The sequence below is a fragment of the Pleuronectes platessa genome, chromosome 7 (assembly GCF_947347685.1).
Source record: "Pleuronectes platessa chromosome 7, fPlePla1.1, whole genome shotgun sequence".
Classification (NCBI taxonomy): Eukaryota; Metazoa; Chordata; class Actinopteri; order Pleuronectiformes; family Pleuronectidae; genus Pleuronectes; species Pleuronectes platessa.
The window spans coordinates 17,206,989-17,229,509 of NC_070632.1; the positions used below are offsets into that span (position 1 = coordinate 17,206,989).

The 22,521-nt window shown below is 40.1% G+C and overlaps 1 protein-coding gene across 6 annotated transcripts in view; it reads left to right on the forward strand.

The window, feature by feature from the left end:
• The window catches only part of LOC128444948 (pleckstrin homology domain-containing family A member 5), a 90,969-nt gene that overhangs the window by 9,949 nt on the left and 58,499 nt on the right, over positions 1-22,521 (forward strand). Inside the window, exon 4 of one of the 6 annotated variants that reach the window (XM_053427668.1) lies at positions 2,112-3,938. The exons of the other annotated variants lie outside the window; for them this stretch is intronic. Coding sequence (XP_053283643.1) covers positions 2,112-2,190 — 79 coding nt within the window. The 3' untranslated portion in view covers positions 2,191-3,938. Of the gene's footprint in view, positions 1-2,111; positions 3,939-22,521 lie in introns of those variants that run through there. 6 annotated transcript variants of the gene reach the window in all.

Below are 22,521 nucleotides of genomic sequence, written 5' to 3' on the forward strand. Positions count from 1 at the left end.
GGCAACCATAACCCTATATTGTGAGGCTGGGTGCTGACTGGGAGACAGACACTCAACTAGGCAGACGATTGAGCTGCTCTCAAACGTTTCAGTCTCTGTGGGGTCCCTGCCATCTGGCTAGAGCTTGAAGAAAAGCATGTTTGAGTGTGTGTGTGTTTTGGTGTTGGGATGCTGTGTGTGTGAACATATGTGTTAAAGATCCTCTGATGCTGGTGACTGCCCCAGGTGCTGATTAAGACGGACTCAGTGAAAATCCACATCAGACCAAGTCAGCCTCTCCTTCAGTTCACAGTATTCCTGGCTGCCGCTGTAGTGCCTCTGTTGTCTACAAACGTTGTGCACCAATCGTGGATTGTTTCCCATTTTATCTCATGGGAAAGACTCTTCTCAGGAATGGAAAATAGAAACATGGCCATTTTTGACTAGATAAAGAAAGTCTTTGTCTGCAGTGGTTCTTTCTAACAAGGTGATGTTGTCTTGTGTGTTTTAGGGTCCAATATAAAGATATATCAAATCGAAAATAAATATTGATTGCTTGTTAACAGAGGCAATGCCATTGCTGAAAAAAAAAAAGTTACAAAACACTGTGACATGGCTAATTTTGTTATTGCATTATATAAGGGAAAGGGGGGGCTCCTGCCTAACAGCAAGAAGGTTCCTGGTAGGGCTGCACGATATATCTGCGGGGTGGTGTGGCCAAGGGGGTAGAGCTGGCGTTCTCCAACATGAAGGTTGCCGGTTCAATCTCCACTCTTCCCCATCTGCATGCCGAAGTGTCCTTGGTAAGATACTGAACCCCTAAATTGCCCCTCATAAATGTTGAGTGTACTAAAAATGTAAGTCGCTTTGTACAAAAGCGTCAGCTAAATGACATGTAATGTAATGTAATATCTAAAATTGACCGCAATCGCAATACCAACATGCGCGATATAAGTATCGCAAATGAAAGCTTGAACTGCGATATATGTTGTTTCATGTGCCGTACGTTAACGCTCTGCATGTCAATATATTTGGCCAACCAGATGGAGCCCTACTGCACTAGATAATAAATTATAGATTTTAGATCATTGATGGGCCTGTCCAGGGTTTTTTCCTGCACAGAGGATTGTCAGCCGCCTCCCTCAAATTTCGTACCGCCTCCGCCTCCTGACATAATTGCCCAAGGCCAAATTTATATCTATAAGCAATTGATTAAAAAAAAAATTAATAACTTTCTATGGTCCATACATGTTTGAAAAGACCCAAAATTATTACAGGTCTTTCTTTCTGGAGGTGGCATGTTCTGTTTCTTTTTTCTCTCGGTACTCTGGCTTGAATGGCAGGATGAAAAAGAGGAGTCAAAGAAGAACATGGCAACTTGAAAGACAACACGCTGGCGAGTTGTTGGTTATGACGGTCGATGTCGGTGTCAACGTGCTGTTAACAAAATCACATGATTTCCGCAGTGGAATTCATATGTTGAGTTCTGCCTCCTGCATGGTTGGCCCATGGGGCTACCCCTCAGCTGAATGCTCCGGACATTTTGTTGTTGTTGTGAACACGCCTGACTCGCACCATCTCCTGTTGTGTTCTACATATGTGAATGGCAAAGTCCAAAGAATATCCGGATCCAATCCAAATCAAAGGAGTTCAAAAGCACCTAAAATAGGCCAAGACTCTCAAGGGTTAAGCTTAATATGACATATTTTTAGACAAGTGGAGCAAACCTTAGTGGTGAGCAAACTTATTGATGTACTACATTAAAGAATATGTAAGTAACTGGCAGTGGTACGGAATATGTTGATTGAATGTAGGCCTGCCCCTGGGTTTAGTAGGCTGTAGTAATTCTTTGGTCCTAAAGCCTCTTAGTTCTGTGGTGTCTTTGATTTAATGCTGAGAGAGCTGTTGAACTTGAGTAATCCTGCATTAATCTGCAATGAGCTGTCCTTTACTAATGCTTCGCCAGGCGCACCTGCCATCATGAGGGGTCATGCTTTTGGTCAGATATTATTCCACACATGTGATAATTTGATTTGCCAATTTTTAGGGAGCAGATCACAAGTTATGAATATTAGGGAATGTATTCTCTTCTATGAAGTCCACTTACCTTTATTTTCTTTTTATCCATATAGTTGGGAAGCAGAGAGGGATCTAAAGTTTGAGAGGCACATACGAGAAAGATTTTGCAGCATTCGATCTGCAGCCCTGTGAGAAGTCTCAGTATCCTGGCAGTTCTCTGCCCTCCTCTGATGTCATACATTCAAAATACTTACCCAAGCCTGAATCTCTGCTTCTGAGGAGCCTTTTTAGCTGACCAACTTAATATTGGTAGAAATTTAAACTCCCATTACAACTATGACACTGTGGTAAAGAACTTTTGAGATTGAAACTCTCATGCTGGGATCCTGTACAAACAAAACTTGATTATTGCACATAGTGATGAATTCGTTTTAAGTTTGATATCTGTTTGTGCTGCCAGTGATGACTTATCTTTTAAGCTCTAAAAAACGGTACAGCTGCTCTATCATGCCCCAACAAAGCAAGAACCCTCTCCGCTTATCTTTTTTGCTTGTCAGTATACCTCAGTCCAGTGGACAGTGCACGGCCCAGTTGTTTTCCAGATGGTCTGTGATGATTAGGGAGCTGTTGGAAGCCGTCACTTTGCTCAAATGCGCTACAGCTGTGAGCTCTTGGAGTACCATGTTGAAATGTCCACAAGCTTTCCTAAAACAAATTGTTACAAATTCAGCCTCTGAATTTGACTTTATCCACGTCCAAACTATTTCCTCCCACTATTGAGCCAAAAGAGAAACCAAACCACTGTTCTCACGATGTCCCCAGCTGGATGAAAAGTGTCCACTAAAATACTGCAGCCTTTCTTCTCTTCTCACTCTTCGAGAGGATTGAATTAACAGTGTATGGCTTTACTGATTTACAGGTTGCTGCCAAGTTTTCAATTTAGCAGCAGCAGCGAAGGGATTAATATTGTACCCTCCTGGTCCTGCGGCTTTGGCTTATTCGCTCTCTTCTCTCCCTCTCTCCTGGCAACAGTGTGAGCTGCACTGTTCTGCTGCAGCCCTTTACAGTCCCGTGAGGTCTGCTGTCAGATATGGTTCAGGCTACACATAATGTATGCTATCAGCAGGACTTTGTTTCTTTCTATGAAATAAATCCCCTTTTTATTATACCCTTGAAATTCTTGTCTGTATCTCTTGAGCTCAGTGATAGCACAAATGCTATTGGCTATTAGCTGTAACAAATTATAAACTTGGAATAATTTCTCTCTTGGGGTCTTTAAAAACGTGTGTTAGTCAGCAGCATTACACAAGAACTACAGGACAAATTACCATGAAACTTGATGGAAGGAAATAACTAGTAATTCTCGATTTTGAGTCGTGTCTAATTCTATTCAATACTGATTAATTTAAGAATATTTAAATCCAAACTATATAATAAAATGGACTGTCGAGCTCTGTTAACAAAAATAGTTTTGAATAAATATTAAACATTTGGCTCAGGATAAACGTTATCATCTTAGTAAACTGAATGGGATGGTTGTAAAATTAGATGAGCTTTTAGATTTTTATTGTATTATGTTAGTATTCCAGTATTAGTATGACCTCTTGGGTTTTGTGTGTGTGTGTTTGTGTGTGTTTGCTAATCTCTTCACACAGACAATCTCATGTTTTAGTCGCACTTCAAAGATCACTGTTTTTTATTTGAGATATCTGTCCCTGCTTGTGTTAATATATAAATGTTTTTTATTGAATTTGCTGCCCACCTTGACCAAGACTGCCTGGTAGAAGAGATTGTATGTCAATGGACACGTCATGGACAAATAAAAAAATACTTATTTATCTGTATTATTTTATATTGGTTGCTCACGAGAAACCAAATGTGAGTGTTTATTAATAATATAATAAAGAGGCTGCTCCATGTGAATGAGAGCCCTTACCTTATCTCTATTGGTTTTATTACTTATGGGTGAGATGGGATGGAGGACAGGCTCGATTTTCTCTTGAGTCCCTCTTCGGTGCTGGCACTCATAGACGCCATTCATGTGATACACCTTATGCAATATCATAACTGTGTGGAGCACTTCAGTACTGATTCCCAAAACCATCAACCCAAAGTGAAACTGCTTTTTACAACCTCTTATCCGGCCTCTTATGTGTCTGTGTTCATTTATTTTAGTGTGTGAATGGCCCATCCTGACTTGAGTGCACTGTAGATTCTGCTGCTAGATGGGACACTTGAAAGATATAAATAGTACCCAGGTCATCACGACTGCTTCAAATAGTACCAAGTTCTCTAAGAGGTGTATTAGTGTGAGAGCCATCAGATTACACAGAGAGTAGAAACTTCTTTGAAACTACAGATACACGTGACGTCAAATCTGTGCATAGTGAGTTACTTGCTGAGGATTTGGTTCCCTTTCTGTGGAAGGGGAGGGATTTATTGTCAGTGCCAGTGATTGGCTAATACACTACATTTATTGCTCAACTGTAGGGCAGTGACTCCTCTACTGTCAGGCTTCTCTCTCACGCTCTGTCCTCGGATCAGGCCGTCCCTGCCTAAACAAATATTTGAAATCTGTTCCAAGTCCCTCATTAAATAATGTATACCTGCTGTGATTGATATTGCACATTTGTGTTTCTAACAAGCTAAATGGCATCGCTGGAGTTACCAGAAGAGGAATGTGCCAAACTGGGGTTGGAGTCACAGAAAACACACAAAAACATGTTGCCCCTTGTTACAAATGAACAGGAGTAGTTTGTGCAGCAAACACAAAACCCTGGAAAAAACAAACAGCTAGATGTGAATCCCTTGATCTGAATTGGTGCCTCCAAGCCAATGAGTGCATCCCGCTTCCCGGAGGTCTAGCTGTCTGTTTGAGGTCAGGATATTCTCTTATAGCTGAGGAGAATCCCACACATGGTTGGTGTACATAGCCTTTGGATGTTTACTGTAATATATAACATATAAAATAATACTCACCAAAGCATTTAGTAGGTGTCTTCATGTCCTGAATAAAATTGTCCTTGCATTTCAATCTTCATGAACCATTTGCAAAGTCATGATTTGAAGGACACATAATGCTAGTTTTTCAGTTGGTTTTGTATATGTAAAAGTTCTACAAAATTTAAAGCCCCAAGTATTACCCACAGAAAACACTGCTCCTGAAGCGCCTCATCAGTTGTCCAGCCAATACTTCAGGGGTATTGCAATGTCACGTGACATCACAATGCAGTGTTTCCCCCAGTAAATGTCTCAGTCAAGGTGGTAAGCAGGTGGCGGTGCTGTTGGCGCGGTGTGTAGCGGTGCTGTTGGCGCGGCGTGTAGCGGCGCGGCGAAAATTTTTGGGGGTATTTTGCTCAAAGATGCCAGTACGCATGAATGAAATAAACAACTGTTTATTTCAATATAAATAAACAACAGTAGGTACAAATGTTGTGGAAAACATGCAGACACTACAAAATAAAATTAAAGAACAGTGCAAATTAAATACAAATAATGGACAATACACTTAACTTTTGTATGCACATAAAAGGGCAAATTCAACTATTTACAGTTCCTTTCTGGATCTTCTTATTTGCGGCACAGCTGACAAGAGGCATCAGTGCATGCTATTCTGCGTGGCTGTGCAAAGAACAGTTCCAGCGCCCTGCTGAAATTAAACTTAGACACTGGTGGGCCATTGATGCTGATCTTCATGCAGGCTGTAAGACTCTTGCCCTGCAGCCTGTTTCGCAGGTCTGTCTTTATCTACACATAGAGTGAATGAAGTCAATGTTGTATTTAATATTTTAAATACAACATTTTAAAGGATGCTAGCTAGCTGTGCTGTCAGTCAGACTGTCACTGGATTACTATCGTATTGCTTATTTCTACAGCCAGGGAGTCAGATTGGTGAGTCAGAAACTTTTTGGGGGTTTATTTAATAATAAAGTTGGATGAATTGATACCGAGTGCAATCCATTCTGCATTTTATATTCAATTGAGCAGTTGTGTTTTCATTGTTACTGACGGACAAACCTAAGCTCTGCAATGTGGATAAATGGTTACATTCTGATGCTGGACAGGTCCATGGGGCATATGCTACTGGTACTATATCTATTAAGATAAAGTTTATGGAGTGGAGTTGCCATCAGTTATGCTGTAGTCCTACATAATGATGAATGCTGTCTTTTATTTTTAAGTTGAATAGAAGTAGTACCGGTAGTTTGAATCGGCGAAGGTTTGACTTGTTGCCTTACGTTTATTCTGCCCTCGGTGTGAGGGACGGGTCCGTTAAGTCGATGGATGCGATGTTTAATCATTTAGACCAAACTACAGTAGGCTACGGGCAAACCTGAAGTCACCGTCGTGACATTTCATATACGTCCCGTCTGTGTGTGTGAGTGAGTGAGTGAGTGAGAGAGAAAGAAAGAAAGAAAGGGAGGAACTTATTTGAAATCGGCCGTGCGTGCCTGTTTGTTGTTTATTGTTTTTGATTTAACAATATATAGGTTTAGAGAAATCTGGCTTTCAGAACTCAGTGCCTACCCACTCACTGACCTCACCGCACGTCACTGGCGGTAGATTGACAGGTGACTATGATAGACTATGCAACAATATATTCAACCACCAGATGTCGCCGTCTCAATTACACTCAAAAAACTTTATTGGCACGACTAATGTTGTAAACAGTATTACCTGAGTATTATCAATGCCATTTTTTTTTTTTTTTTTTTCAATTTTTTTTTTTTTTTTTTTTTTTTTTCAATACATTGGTAGTCAAGGCGGGGCCCTAGTCTTGTTAAGGCGGCCGCCTTAACAAGATAGTGCTGGGGGAAACCCTGCAATGCCACGGCAGAGCGGGACAGCTGGCCAATCAGGGCTGAATCGAGAGGGGGGCCTTAAAGAGATAGAAGCTAAAATCAGGTGTTTCAGACAGAGGCTGAAGAGAGGAGCTGCAGCAAAGAACAATATGAGGAAAAGGATGTGTTTCCTGAACATGAAAGCATGTTAACTGGTTCAAGTAATAAGCCTAATTAAAATCATGAACCTGATTATATTATTTCAACTTTATATGTTTTAAAGACGGCATTGTTTGTCTGTTTTCTGTCTATTCCACTTTTTATAATGCATTCAATTACCACCTATATCAGCGCACTCTGCATCATACTGTGTGTCCTTGTGAACACGCAGACAGACATCAAGATGTAAATAGTAAGGGCACCTACCCCTCAAAACATCCCTTCACCTCACCATAAGTGGTTCAAAACTTAATAGATTACCTTTACAGGCTACATGCAATAAAATCAATGTGCCCTGGCTGTTATACTGCATATCAGCTCGGTGCAGCTTGTTTTCAGGTTTAGTTAGAGGATGTGTGAGAGCCAGAGTGGAGTGATCTGACAGGGGCTTCATAACTGTAGTAATGGTTGCACCTCATAGTGATCCATCAGTCTAATCAGCTGTCAGGCCCCTGCAATATGTTGCTGCTGCAGTAGGGATGAATTTTCCTGAAGTCTAGAGTCTGGTTTAAATATCTGCAGTACTTGCTCAAGGATAAATGCAGCCCTGGCACCTCTGTGCTACTATTCACCATCTGACTGTGTGTGCAGACATTCATCCTCCACTCTGGGTGAAAGGCAGCACGCTGTAAGACCTCTGCTGGTAGTTCAGATAAATACACCCTCAGCTTTAACCGTGATGTTATGATTGCTATGTTTCAGCCTCCGTGGGGCTTGTGGACGGTGGGGGAATTTTCAAGATGTTCTCCCTGTGTGACAGCTTTATTGCTGCCTGCCACAAGACTGATGATGGCTCTTACTGAGTGTGTGTTTGGGTGGGTGGTATGGTGTGTGTGGGCAACAAAAGTGGTATAAATGTCAAAAACTGTGGAATATGATATGATGATATAAAGAAAAAACTTTTTGCACCATCAAAAGATCTCCACTTAAATATCGATGGAATAAAGCAAAACTGACACATTAAAAAACAAATGGACCCTTTCCATAAATCTGAGAGAGAGATTGTATATATTGAATTCATTCATAGTTATGATCAGTTGATTAATCAATTTATCGATAGATTAAAAACAGATTAAGCCTTATAGTCCTTTATCAAGCAAACATGCTAAAATGTGTCAATATGCTTTTATCTGATACAGTGAATTTCATATTTTATAATTGTGACTTTTCATTTGCTCTACATGGGCATTTCCAAATAGTTCTACAGTTATTTGAAGAATAATCAGAAATATGAACACAAGGGATTTGGTGTGGTGCAGGTGTCAGAGCAGCTAAATGAGTAGATGAGAGCAAGAAAAGTAAGAGTTCAGAAAGCTGAGATGGAGTAGTAATGAAAAAGTGTCTATGAATCTCTGTGTGTATAGGTTCTATAGGTAGGTTGACTACTATATCTTGTAGACTCCCATGGGTACAAGCATGGCAAACTACCTTAGGCTATAAATGCTATGGTTCATGCTATATACTCAAATGAACATTTAATGAAAAGAAACTAGGTCATTCACCCACTCCTAGTAATATATTTCATATATGTTTTTTTTGCTGTATCGAAATATACCACACCTACTCGAGCCTTTTAAGTCACTTTAATCTTCATCTTAACCACTGAGAACAAAGCATCTTTATTTAATTTGGCCCTCTTTTGTAGAAAGTTGGAACCATGAAAAACCTCTACTCCTAAGTCTTGGAAGCGTCATGAATAACTTTCAAGTCTCTTTTTAGTTCTGAGGAGTTCAGAGCTCTGAAATGCCTCCTGGTAATTCAGACTCTTGTCCTCGATTTTTCTGAATAATCTCAACCCTTTTCTGTGTAGTCATTTGGAACAAGCCTCTGTAGTGGACTGTACGATTCTCTGAGCTGTTAGAATTGCCTCACTACCTATTTGTTTTCATTGTTTATGTATGGAGGAGCGAGGGTCATTAGTCATTCAGTGTGCCAGAGAAAATGTGTACACAAGAAGTTTGCTCTTTGCCAAGAACTAAAGCACAGTTGAAACTGGCTGTTTGCCAGGCTTGAAATGGGCTTGACGCTGTCTACAGTCTAAATGTCAACATTCTCAAACATGTATATCCATTTTATTTAGAAATCCAGGAGCTGTTGTAATTTTTGGTTGAATTCAGATTGATACTATTTATTTAATTAAAAGGCTATAGTTAAGTTAAGTGTGACTAAGGTGAATCCCAAGCTATCCATACTATTAATAGTTCTGAAGTGGGTCATTACTGGTGTCCAGTAAAAAAACAAATTAACATCAGCCTTTTTCAACATACTTAACAAAATGTTATTTAGGGCCGAGAAGAACCATAACCAGTCTCATGAGTGACACAGACACTGATATCTGTTTGCATCAGTTGTCTCTTGTTATCCTTCTGATGACTATAGAGCCCGACAGATATATCAGTTGGACAAAACATCTGCCTTTCACAAACATATTGGTGTTTATGTTTGCCGACATGCAAAGATATGAACATTTTACAGAATAAACAATGCAGAAAAGATGTGCATATATATATATATATATGCTAGGTATATCAGTTTTACGCTCTAATATTGCTATGGGCCACCAAAATCCATGTGGGTCAGACTTTAGTGATGACAGTGGACCTGAAGCCTGCTGAATAAATAATTGGAGGCTCCTGGTTCTGTCCACACAGTCTCAGATTTCAGGTGAAACATGACTCAATAGCTTTGTTACTCATGCTCTGTCTCATATTGTTCCTCTGGAAGCATGAACAGGACTGTAGGTAAAGCCCAGCAACCCTGTTAACAGACTCATTCCAGTAATGAGGCACTAATAGACTCATGTTGAGAGCCTGCCTCAGGCAAAGAGGAGAGGTATGTATGAATTAGGCCAGCTTTTCATTCCTATCCTCCTACGTCCCATTGCAACACCACACAGTTTTAAAACTGACTAAATAAACCTCCACTTAGTCACTGAGTGCTGTAAGGTTTTGGGCTCTGGTTGCTAATCCTCAGTTGCTCTTGATAATTCTGCATTAATTATGAAAGTCAACCCTAAACATTATGAGTCAAATACAGATTCCTTACGTCTAGACAAATGTTTAGAAACGTTTTATTTAACCCTTGGTAGAATACAATGACTGTATGTGGCCTGATGTGACCTTCGTGATAATGGACAACACTTTGAGAATAGTGTGTCCGATAAAAAAGAAGAGGCTGCCTTGACTAATGAATAATTATTGTAGTGTGGAGCAGCAGTAGAGCTGTGGAACAGACATGAGGCTTTATACCGAATCAACAACAGTCTTCATCTCACAAATTGGCCAATGTTCATGATGCACAGTGTTCACAAAGCCAGGAGTTTCAAATCAGTCATATTTTCCTCCTATCACAGAGTTTGGGTGTGTTAGAGTTGGGATTGGCCCTGTTGCTTCAGTTCACTGTGGTTAGAAGGAAATCTGTAAAAGTCACCACCCATATCAAAGGGGCAGTAATCATGGAGATATGAAATTATATAGATTTACTCTGGGCAGAAGATTACCAATTCAAACGGCCTTATGCAAACAGAGGGGCATATATATATTTCCACTGTTTTCCCAGAGAATAATTTATGTTTCTTAATGAAAAACACATTAAGGAAACTGATGTCTGTGAGTGCATGACTTGTGGTGCTGCTTGATTGAATTTAAGGGGACTGTCAGGCCTTGGTGGTGTTACATGCTCTACTGAGGGCAATTCTAGTTTTAATATTGCAACTACAGTGTCATGGTGCTTTGTTGGCAGACTGATGGTTCATATTAATGCGAAAGTAGGTGCCTTATTGTTTGAAACAGTGAATGTTTCAGAGGATATATTTTCCAGCCTTTGTCTCATGTAGCGTTTGTGAATTTCATTTCTCCTGAGAACCACAGAGATTTCCCTCTGTTCCTCTTATGTGAATTTCCAGGTCTGATATTTCTTCTCACTGTAACCAGGATTAAAACACTATTCTTCGAGGAAGCATTGTTTATTGTGTCAGGAAGAACATGGGTATTCTGGCTGCCTTGTATTTTAGGTTTGGTACTTGTATTATTTGAATTATAGTAGGATTATTTATATTTTCATGACCAGTGCCAAAAATGCCAGAAAAAGTATGACTACTGTCAGTGCTTTCCCACAATTCAGGTTTCTCAAAACAGAATAATATATAAATAAATATAAATATATTCACAGTGTGTGAAAGCAATTATTGTTGGTGTTAAATGCCATCATAAGGATACAGTATATAGATATTAAAATGAAGATTCATTCAATGAGATTCATGAGCTTTTCTACAAATTCAACTGAATTGTTCGGCTGTTTGAACGGATCTCAGTTTACATTAAGGCGTGAAGCTAATAGTGAGGGGAAATCAATTGGGGTCTTTTGGGAACAACTTCATCCTCAGTCTGTAGAATTTGTCTCCTTTGCTGTGATTAACAGACACTGATTAGACAGACGTGGTTTTGTCTGTCACCTTTACCCAATAAAAAAACAACACTGAAGGTGATAATCCATGAGTCATGAATGTCTGCAAATCCTGTTTTAAGATGTTGTTGTTTAGATGGAGAGGCCCAAGTCAATGTTCCCCAAGTTATAAGGTATCTGGCAGGAGGTGTTGTGGATGTATGTGCTTTAAGGTCCTGGCAACAATTACTTATATTTATTTTTATGGAAACATAGAGAATCGCTATTTAAATTTTTCGTGTACCATAACATAACACACAAAAGCAACAGGAGTCCCTACTTTACTAGCGAATTACAAAATAAAACAGGAGGGAACCCCCCCCCCCCTTTAGACAGGGTTACCAGTGGGGCTGGGGGCCACTTGTTTTTTACTCACTGGCAACGAGGCAGCATGTCTGCGCTCTGTATCTGCGACAACTCATCAAGTCACAGCCGAGGCCTGGAGAGCTACACCAGTGTTTGAGACTATCCCTCTGCTCCCTCTGTTGTTTACAGATATCATTCTCTTGGCTTCATTCGAACATTACCTCCCACTGAAATGAAGTTGCTTTTCTGCTGAGTGGGATGCTGTTTGACTGAGTTCGAACACGTTTCAATCTAAGAGCCTTTTCTACACTCTGGAGACCAGAGTTTGTCCATTTATTCTGTAAAGTAAGCAGATGTCCCACTTGGTGACGTCTAAGCGGGATTATGATGTGGACTGCAGGATTGTCAGTGATTGTTATGATCATAGACTGTATGAAGATTGTAACACGTCTCCACTTCCTCCCACTATCCAGAATTGAAACTGAAATATCCCGTATACGAACAATGGCATTTTGTGAATTTGAAGCCGTGGCATGATCCCGTTGATACATGCACTTGACCAATCACAAGACTAATCAATCAGCTATAAACCATGTTTTTATAGCATCAAAAATCTAATTCTGGAAAAAGGAGCACGTGGACATACATCAGTGTGATAAACTTAAACGACAGAAACAGTCTTTGATAAAAATGCATTTGATGTGAACTTTTTGTTTTGTTTGGTCCACATCCCATCAACTAACATTTAAGACCTATACTGCACCCAGCCACCAGATGGCGACAAAGATGCTCAGGGTCTACGTATTGGGGAGCAGTCATCTTTATATATGGTTTTTACAGACTATAAGAGAGAGAGAATCCAGGGATTATTTGTTTATTCCTTTGTTTAGTAGTTCAAATTTGTGCTTGCCAAAAAACAGTATTTTCTATCATCACTTTCCCAGACTGGGGGAGGAGTTTAGTGATACTGTTGGACTCTAGAATGCAGCAGCTGTCTCACACTAGAGCAACTCGAGGGGATTCAGGCACGTGGAAAGGATTCCCCCTCTACAATCCCTTTTTGGAGGGTACTATCAGGAAACAGATGATGGAAAGAATGACCTGGGTGCAGACCTGTGACGTGGTGGAGAGGCCACATGTTAAATTTAGCCTGCGGGCAGCTGGGCATCCCACAGAAATTGCAGCTGCTGGGAAAGAAAGCAGTGTTGTGACACTTTGACTGCACCTTGAGGGGAGATTAGATGTAAGAATATTTGATGTGTGTGTGTGTGTGTGTGTCTTTGCAATACTGTCCTGTCATTTTCTTTTTTCCTCCGGCACAGCCATTAATAGACTGAGTTGCACATCTGTTTACGGCAGAGAGATGAGAAGCCACTTTGATCTTGATTATTTTGAGGTTTCCTCATTTGATTGAAGTTATTTTCAAAAATTTAATATACACTATTCTTTGAACAAGCTTAGTTTCTGTCATTGTCTGATATCTGAACATTTGTCTTTTCTTTGATCTCAGCAATCTCTGTGCCTCTGTGGAAGATTGTGTAAATAAAATAGAAAAATAAGACTTCATAGTCCCTGATGGGTTTTGTCTGTAGTTGGTGTGTCTGATGCAACAATAGCACCTTAGATACCTCTCTCACTTTTATCATTTAGCAAGTTCCAAGATAAACAGTGTCTTTGCATGTACGTATTATGCTTTAATCATACTTCACAATGATAATCGCAGCCTGCATATCATGAATATCCTGCTGTGCTGTAAGTTTGGGCTTTAACAAAAAATAACCTTGAAACACTGGAAGGGGGTGGGGGGGGGGGAAGTCCCAGAGGGGAAAAAAAACCCATTTGTGCTTTGGATTTGTGTCTATCCATCTGCAAGGCTTTTCTCCTAAACAGTGACGAGTCTTAAAAAGTCTAGCAGCTGCACTCAGACATGTCCTTATTCTGTGATTTCTTTGATGAGTGTGCAAAATTGACTGAGATCTTCCAACCCTCCTGTGATGTGGGTTTAATTCTTTATGCCCGAGTGCATTCCCGTGCTCATCTCCAGAAAGTGCTGTTTTTCTCTAGCCCTGGTTACCAGCTGCAGGGATAGCTGACTGTGCTGCTGAAAGTGAGAAGTAAGCACCGAGATTAAGACCAGATGTTGGCCTGCTTGCTTTTAGCAGTAGTTTTGCTAACAAAGTGTAATCATTGCTTTTGCCCAGCAGAGGGCCTCAAAGGAGCATAACATAATCTAATATAACATCAACATTAAGATTGCACATTGCAATGTATAGATAGATCTGTTTAATTTAAAATTTGACATTTGCCCTCACAACTGGTGATTAAAAACGTGAAACATACTTACTCTGGCAAACCAGAAAAAATTGTCACATCAGTATAAACCCCTTGAGATTTATCGTTTTGTGTGTGTGTGTGTGTGTGTGTGAAGGGAGGGGGGGGGGGGGAGGGGGCATTACAACAAACAAGAGAACAAAGTAAGGACAGAAAAAACAGAAGACCAAAATTACAACAGCCTCAGACTAGACAGAGTCAAAAGATAAACAATAAGATCAATCTGTTCAATAAATAAGGAATGAAGGCGAAACAAGAATTCGTTGAACAGTGACATCATTACTCAAAACATAAGCAATATGGTTTAACACAACATTTTCAAACAAACTAGATTGACGATGGAAAAAAACTAAACTACAACGTATTATAATCATAAGGAGCATCTATACAATTGGTACAAAAGGCTCCGATCCGAGTGGCTCAGTAAGTAATGGGGCATATAAGGAACAAAAAGTTTAAGTCAATGCAGGTTAAACGAAATTGAAATCCAATGAAATTGACGTAGTATATGTCTAGAGGGAGTGGGTCTCCGATTGAGAGATGGTGTGTAAAGAATTAACAACCAAGTACAAATCTGTTTTATGTAATGATGAGGGGAGGAAAAGTTTTAACAGCATTGTCTCTTGATCTTATTTGGTCCATGTAATTATATCATTGTACAAAATTTTCCAAATATACTCTATAAATAGTATAGTACTATAAAAGTGTCCTGTCGAAGTCAGATTTATCTGTGGCCCTTAGAGGGCAGTGTTGAATTTTTGTTCATTATGTCCAGCATCTCTAGCCTGGATGCCAGACGAACTTAGCCCCGCCCACAACATTTTGGTCGGGCAGTTCGGTCTGGAGTCGCTCCAAGTATGACAGTTAATAGAACTATGTAATGCATCTAAGATTTTAAAATAAAGTTTTTTAATTGCGTCCATGGTAATATAATATATAAAAAAATAAGCCAAATAACAATATGTAAAAATACAGTATACAAAAGATGATAACTTGTTATGAATAAAGGTGTAATGTGCTGATGGGGTGCAATGTCATATAATAGCATAACTCTTTTATGAGTAAGTGAAAATAAATTCATGAATTTGTGTGTGAGCAAGGTAGTGTGGCTGTTTAAATGTGTGTCTGTGTGTGTATGTTTGTGTGTGTTTGCGTATTTGTCTGTCACATTACTTGTTAGACAACAAGTCTTATCAACAACCCATTTTATGTTTTCCTTACTCTCTGTCCCCACTCCCCCCACTTGTCCGTGTTTTTTTCATCATCAATCCAGATAAGTGGCGCTTGAGAGGGTGTTCCTCTTAGAGAGTGAAGAGGCCTTGACTCTGCTCAAAACAGGAGGAGGACTGGGTACATTCACCTTGAGATGTTTACAGTAGAGTGTGTTGACCGAGAGGGAACATTTCTTCCCACTGTCTGTTTCTCACACTGCTAACTCGGATGTTTACTGAAACTGCCTTGTGTATGTGGCCCATGTATTTCTAAATAGAAGAAGTGGACAACAATCTTTTTGCAGTTCACAGTTTGTTGAACCATCCACCTTACTCCCCGCTTCTTCCTCTCCTGTCTTTCTGAGTAACCCCCTCCACTCTCATAATGCACATGCTTGTCCAGATGTTGATATATTGCCTCGGCGAGCCCTTATAACCACCCACCTGACACATGCAGCTGTTGGTCAGAGGACCGTAACCAGGAGGGAGCTGCAGCCCACAAAATTCAGAACACATTTCCACGGAGCGTGTTGATGTGAAACAATATTATCCTTCCACGGTCATCGTCAATGAGCTGGGCCTGACTGGCCTGGTTGTGGGAGTGCTGAGCTGTTAAGGAACTAGATTTAAACCGTGACAGAAGTAGCTTGTTGTTCTTCTTCTCAGAGGATTTCAGTAATGCAGCTGCACCTACAAAAACAACAGACCTTGGAGTAGACACCCTGATTTAAAAAGATTCGGCCTCTCCCCTTGACGAGTCTGTTTTTACAGAGGAGGTCAAATTATAGAAAATACTTAACGCAGTCCCTTTCAAATTCAAAGCCTTACAGCTTCGTTATTTTAAGCTACAATTTTGCCGTTGATCTCACTTAGAAAGGCATGAAAAAGATACATGAACGTGCCAAACTGGCATTGGGTCGAGTCTCAATCTCATCCGACCGCCCTAGACTGAGAGCTGTCCTCAATTTGTCAGCTGGGCCTTCCCCAGCACATTCCCAGTTGTTGTTTCAAAGCCGCATTGATCGTCCCCATTTCAAATATGGATTAACAGGGTGTTGTAATAGAATGTCAGATCAGGTTATAGGAAAGTTAAGCGGGGACACTGTTTGGGATACATTAAAGCCACATCCTTTTATTTTATTTGTCAGCAATACTCATGTATATCTGCACCATGCCCTAAAAATATCCTCTATGTATAAACTGATGTAGAATGTCTAATTTCCCGTTGAAAGTAGGCCACTTCTGAGAAACTAAATACACACGTCTCCTTGTGAGTGGACTCATTCAGGAGTCAATGTGTTTTTCAATGTCACCATCGTCTCTGTGTGCGTCTGTTGATTTACATTAGGCAGCATTCCGGAGCTTTGCAGCTGTAGCCAATCCGTTCCCTGTAGGATTCAACATCCAGCAGCATGTCTGATTTGTTCGTTGTTGTGTCTGCACAGAAGTTTGTATTTCTAGCAGGTTTTTGGTTTGTACAGTGCTTCTGTTCTCTCTGGGAAGTTGAATCAGTTTCATTGACATTTAACCTGGTTTGCAGATCATGCACCTCTCAAGAAGCTTGACGACATTATTATTTACAGTTAGAACTTAATACTTAATCTATATTTTAAGGGCTAATGCAATATAGTCTTATTGCAATATAGCACACACTACACTCAGGAATATAAGTCTCTCTTAACCAAATCAAAATGATGAGAAACATAACAAGGCAAATGTAAACAATTCTGCATGTTCTTATGCTATCAAAATACTTCAACAGTCATTTACATGTAATCACCAATGGTTTGATCTCCACGCTTTTGTATTTGAGTTAACTGTGGGAGCTCCATAACACAGAATATTCTTCAGTGTAATTCTTTGTAAATTACCTCAAACATGATAAGGATCTATGTTTTCTCTTTGCATTGATGATATTTGATCATCAATCATTATACCAATGTATTGATCTAGATTGATAGATTGTGACACCCAAACTACATAACCAAGTTGATGCACAGCAATCTTATGAATTGAACCTGTCTTTAAAGAAGAGATGCAGAGCTGATGAGGTGACGCTACATGTTTGTTAAGGTGCGACTGCTTCACGTGACTGAAACTGGTGACAGGAACTGTAAAACGTGCTGCTCCCCACAATGTTTGTTCAGTCATCTGCTGTTTGCTCAACAGCAACCTGAAGATATTAATATTGGAGAAAATTATGACTGTAATAAACAAATTTATATGTAATTGTAAGTTAACGTATCATAGGAAAATAACGGCCTATATGATTACGGCTGTTGTGTGTTATTGGTGTAACTTCTAGTCCCTCTAACTTCCATCATGTGTCATTTCTAAAGTCAAACACTCAAATTTACATAAACCTCCTCTGCTTCTCACTTTGTTCTCTCTCTCTCTTTCTCTCTCTGTCTCTGGAAGTTTCTTGGTCTGTCGCTCTCATGTCTGACCCACTTCTGTTGGTCATCTTTTTTTACCATGAGTTGGAGCGATGTCTGAGTGAGACAGTGCTGCCCCATCTCTATGCTGCTTACGCTAGCAGTTATCTCTGCCCGAGGACCGGAGGAACTAGAGCTTAACAGATCCTGTGTTGCGTTTCATTACATTGTCAGTTAAAGCCGGCCATTCTCTCAGTATCTGCTCATCTGGAATCAAAGTCCTTTCCCCTCAGCTGCAATTGTGGTTGCGGCTTTTCCCGCAACTCCAGTACGTTCATATCTTTCCCTGTTAAAGTTGTTGATGACAGATGGATCAATAGCAGTCAGCACCAGGGGGGGTGTTATTTGTTTGTGGCTGCGGTTGATGATATTGGATTTTGCTCCTATATTGAGGGCACAATCCTCCCTGCCACATATTCTCTGTCAAAATGACTTGCACGCACACTGTCTCACACACACGCACACACACATAGCAAATGCAACTTTCCATGGCATTACTGGTTTTTATCAGAAGTAGGCCAAAGCAGGAGCCTGGCCCTCTGGCAGACCTACTGAGCATGCTCAGTACTGCTCAAGGCGAGTTAGTGGATCAGGACCTTGTTCTATACCACCACCACATTCCCATCTCTCTGTCTGTCTCTGTAGATCTGTCACAGCCCCTCAGCTTCATGCACCAGACAAAGAGGATTTAACACAGGATCTAAAGAGAGATAGCCAGTGTCTTATTCTAAGGATACAAAAATTATGATACATTTTACTGTTGTTGTTTTCATTAAAGATTATCTGTTGAGTATTTAGCAGATTTTTTATTATTGTTTGTCTGTAAAATGACAAGGAAAATGTTTAAATGCCATTCACAGTATCACTGCCACTGGCCATCATGTCTTGTAAATAAGTACTAAGTAAATATATAAGTATAAACAAATAAATCAAAAAACTCTTTGAAATCTATGTATTTCTACATTTATCCATTTCTATTTGTACATTCATCATTCATTGGTGTAAATATTTTTTGTATTTATGTGTTCATATGTAAATTAGGTTGTTGGGCTTCATAGCCATCAGACTAATACCCCAAATTAATTGATTAACTGTTAAATAAGACTGAAAAAAGAAAAGCAATACATCGTATAATTAAACATTTGCTTAACATAGAAGAGATTAACTAAATATTTGCAGTTCAGCTTTACTAGTTTATTCATAAATAAGATAGTCAACAGTGTTGAGTTAGCACGCAGTCGTTCTGCATTGGAAACTGACAAACCTAGACACTCACAGAGCTCCCACCCCAAGGGGAAGGTATCTATGGTCACCACTCCGCAAAAATGCATCCCCTCAGCTGGGTCTCTTCCAAGAGAGGAGAGCTAACAGGCTCCTCTTGAAGTGACGTGATGTACTTCAGCTGATCAGACTGTGTCCAGTGTTGAAGGGCTGCATCCCTCACAGCCCGAGTGGCACTTCAGCGATCATAGATCCCATCATGCCCAGTAACTAATTATTTAGAAGAGCAGTCTGCATCTGAATGTGAGCCAGCGGTGAGATGTAAAACCCTTGAAATGGGCATTTTTCCTGCCTTGGAAATTAAACTACAAAAATCTACAACTGCCTTCCCTGTAGCTCCCCACACCACCTGTGTTTCTCACACTTTCAGCCAATATTCTCTTATGGGCCCTCTCAGTTACTTACACCGATTGAAGCGATTGTGTGGCTGGGACAATAGCTAATTCAAATTAGGTTATTTACCATTTCAATGCATTTCAATTGTTCTCATTCATATTCATTTTGACAATTATAAGAGAGTGCCATAAAACTTGAGCCTTTTTGTTGTGGAGCATTTGAGATGGCGTTAGAGTTCTTGAATAGTCGAGTTGAATTGACATAACATAAGTACTTTGGTATTTTTATTTAACACCGACACACACAATGTCACGTTTGGTGAAGCAGAGTTGATTATATTCATACAACATTTGTCTCCACTCTTTTGCTGAACTTTATACGGAGGAGGTTTGAGGCACAAAGCTGGTTCTGCGTCTCAATTCTTCTCCATAATCAGTCTGAAACTGAACTGTAATCTCATGAGGAGAGTGAGCAAGTAGAGGGAGCTATGACAAGTGCTGCCTTGGGCTTCTCCACTGCCGTGTAATCGTCAGTTTTCATGGTTCCTTCTTAAAAAGTGTAAAATTCAATAATCTATTGCTCAATGATACAGTTATTTGCATGCTGTAATAAAACTACAAACAAGACATGGAACTGTTAACTGATCATACTTTGATCACGCTCTGCTTGGCGGTTGGACAAACTATAGATACCTTCTGTCTCTGCTTATAGTTTGTGAAATAACATGGTGTTTAAGGGGTTATTTCCTACTAGGTTATACTTGGTCTTATTTACAATGAGGGGATGGACGTGAGATATTCCTTCATATCTGTTACCTTGTTTTGGTGTTGGTTACGGAGGTTCTTGTGTTTGTTGCTGATGTTGTTATTGGATCATGGCCTACATTATCCACTCCCAACATGCTAATTGCACCGGTAGACAATTCATGTATTTGTTTAGCTCAGGTCCACTGTGGAAATGAGAGCTAGTCAGGCCTGATTTACGACATTTCCAAAGCTGCCATTGACCTGCAGGATGAGTGAAATGTTCTGTGAAGTGCCAAGGTTTGTCAGGCATTCAGAGTTATTTTAGTATGTGCATGTGCTGTGCATATACTGTATATGGCTGTAATGGCTTTTACAATCCGCTTATAAGAAGGCTTAAGAAGTACAACCCAAACCAAGCATGGGAGACATGCATGGGTACTGAACTGGTTGACTTAATATATGCTTAGCTGCTAAATTATTATGTGCTTCCACTTTAAATTAAGGCTGTTTAATAATTGAATCAGCTCCATGTAAAAAGCAATGCAGAGAAACAACACCACAAACTACATCTGGCTATTGTCACGCAGTTGAATCAACATCTCTCATTAGCAGTCTGAACATGACATCAGTATCGTAACCCTGTTGAAGGTAGGGTTTAGTGCAGGGCAGGTGTGTTAGACTGCAGCAGTTGTAGCCAGGTACACATAATCAACTATCAACTGAATGATCTGAATGTCCAACCTGCTATATGAATCTACTTCCACATGTGTCACCACTGCCTGTTTATTATTCACAAACTGTTCATACTAGTTCCCTATACACGACTGCACACCCTCAGATTCACACAGAATTATGTGGCCTAGCCAATAGAGTTTCAATTTCACAAGTTTTAGTTCTCTCTCAGTGAGCTTTGTCTCGGGATGTTAAATGTGGCTTCGATGTCAGTAACAAACTCTGACGGAAACAAGTGTCCAACCAAAGCTGTATTTTATCCATGTGTGAAGGGTATTTGGATAGTGCAACAACCATCAGTGTGCTTATGTGAAAGGGTTATTAGATGATATCTGTAGGAAAAATAGTGAAGGAGAATTTGTGGACACATACACTTTCTTTTCGTTGCAATCAAGACACATTGGTTGAGTAGTAGAAACCAAAATTCCTGTGTACTTGCAGTGTTGGGGTGCGATCTTACATCCAACGCGCTGCCATGTAAGCAGTTGCCATTTTCCCAACCAGTAGCCACGTTGTTTAAATAGCAAATGCACTTTTCCCCAAGGGTGTGTTGGTGTTCAGATGAGGTGCGGTCGGACACATTGTTGGTGTTCTGCTATCTTGACCAAAACGTTAAGATGATAACATGCACCTTCCAACAGGAGGTGGGTGCCGCATGCTTCACCTCAAGTTACTTTGCTGTATCCTGCTGTTGCCGTAGATGGTCTGCTCTTGTAATTTCCTTTGTGCATAGCATTACGTCTTACTCCCTGGCATCAGAACCACAATCTAACAAGGTGCTAGCACTCCTAGCTTTTGAAGGGAATAGGATATGACATTCCAATTAGTTTATTGCGAAACATGCGCATTAATAATTAAGAGACTAAGTGCAACCCTTTTTTAAGCATGTGCCTACTGCTGCAACCTTTTTTTCTGCTATGTAATGAGCAGACGTGGATATTGATGCTTCCTAAAAACACTTTCTTCATGCACTTAAGATCATATAACATTAGAGCGCTCAGTGTTGTAATAGATGCACAGGAACATCTCTACACGCAGTGATAATAAGATTTTAGTATCATTATGTTCTAGTCCCCGAGCTTCCTATGACTGGATCATTGCTTTACTAGACAGATTTAAACACACTTATTTCATCACTCTGCAAAACTGAAGACACACAGTTCAATGCTGTGATTACATAAAGGTTTGATTGTTTACCTTGAACAGAACTATAAATGATTCAAAAGCAATGATTACATCTGTATTTGCCTCAGAGGTGTAAACAGAGAGTTGACAGGCTAATGTTTTCTGTTGTGATCTGAGAGGTAAAGCATCTATAGATATTTCTGGAGTGGGATTGGAGTCGGGACCCCCCGTTAATATACTGAGTTTGAGGTAAGAAAAAAGAGTGAAAGTCAAGCCTGGTGAGTAAGGAGGTCTTACAGTTGTGTTGGAGGGGGCAGGGCAGAGGACTCGATTGGTGTTTGGACTCGCAAACTTTGGAATTTGTGACTGTCAGTGCTGCCAAGGTTCCACAAAGCAGATGGAGCAGTAAAGCGAGTTGTCCAACCCCTCTGTTCTCATGCTGACCTCCTGTGATTTCACTCGCTTCTGCCATTGTGCTTGAAGAAGACTCCAGTTCACTGAGCTGCAAATCTGATCTTTCTCCCACTCATCTGCTTCATCATTGTTGTGACTTGAGCATCTTGGTATAATCGCAGAT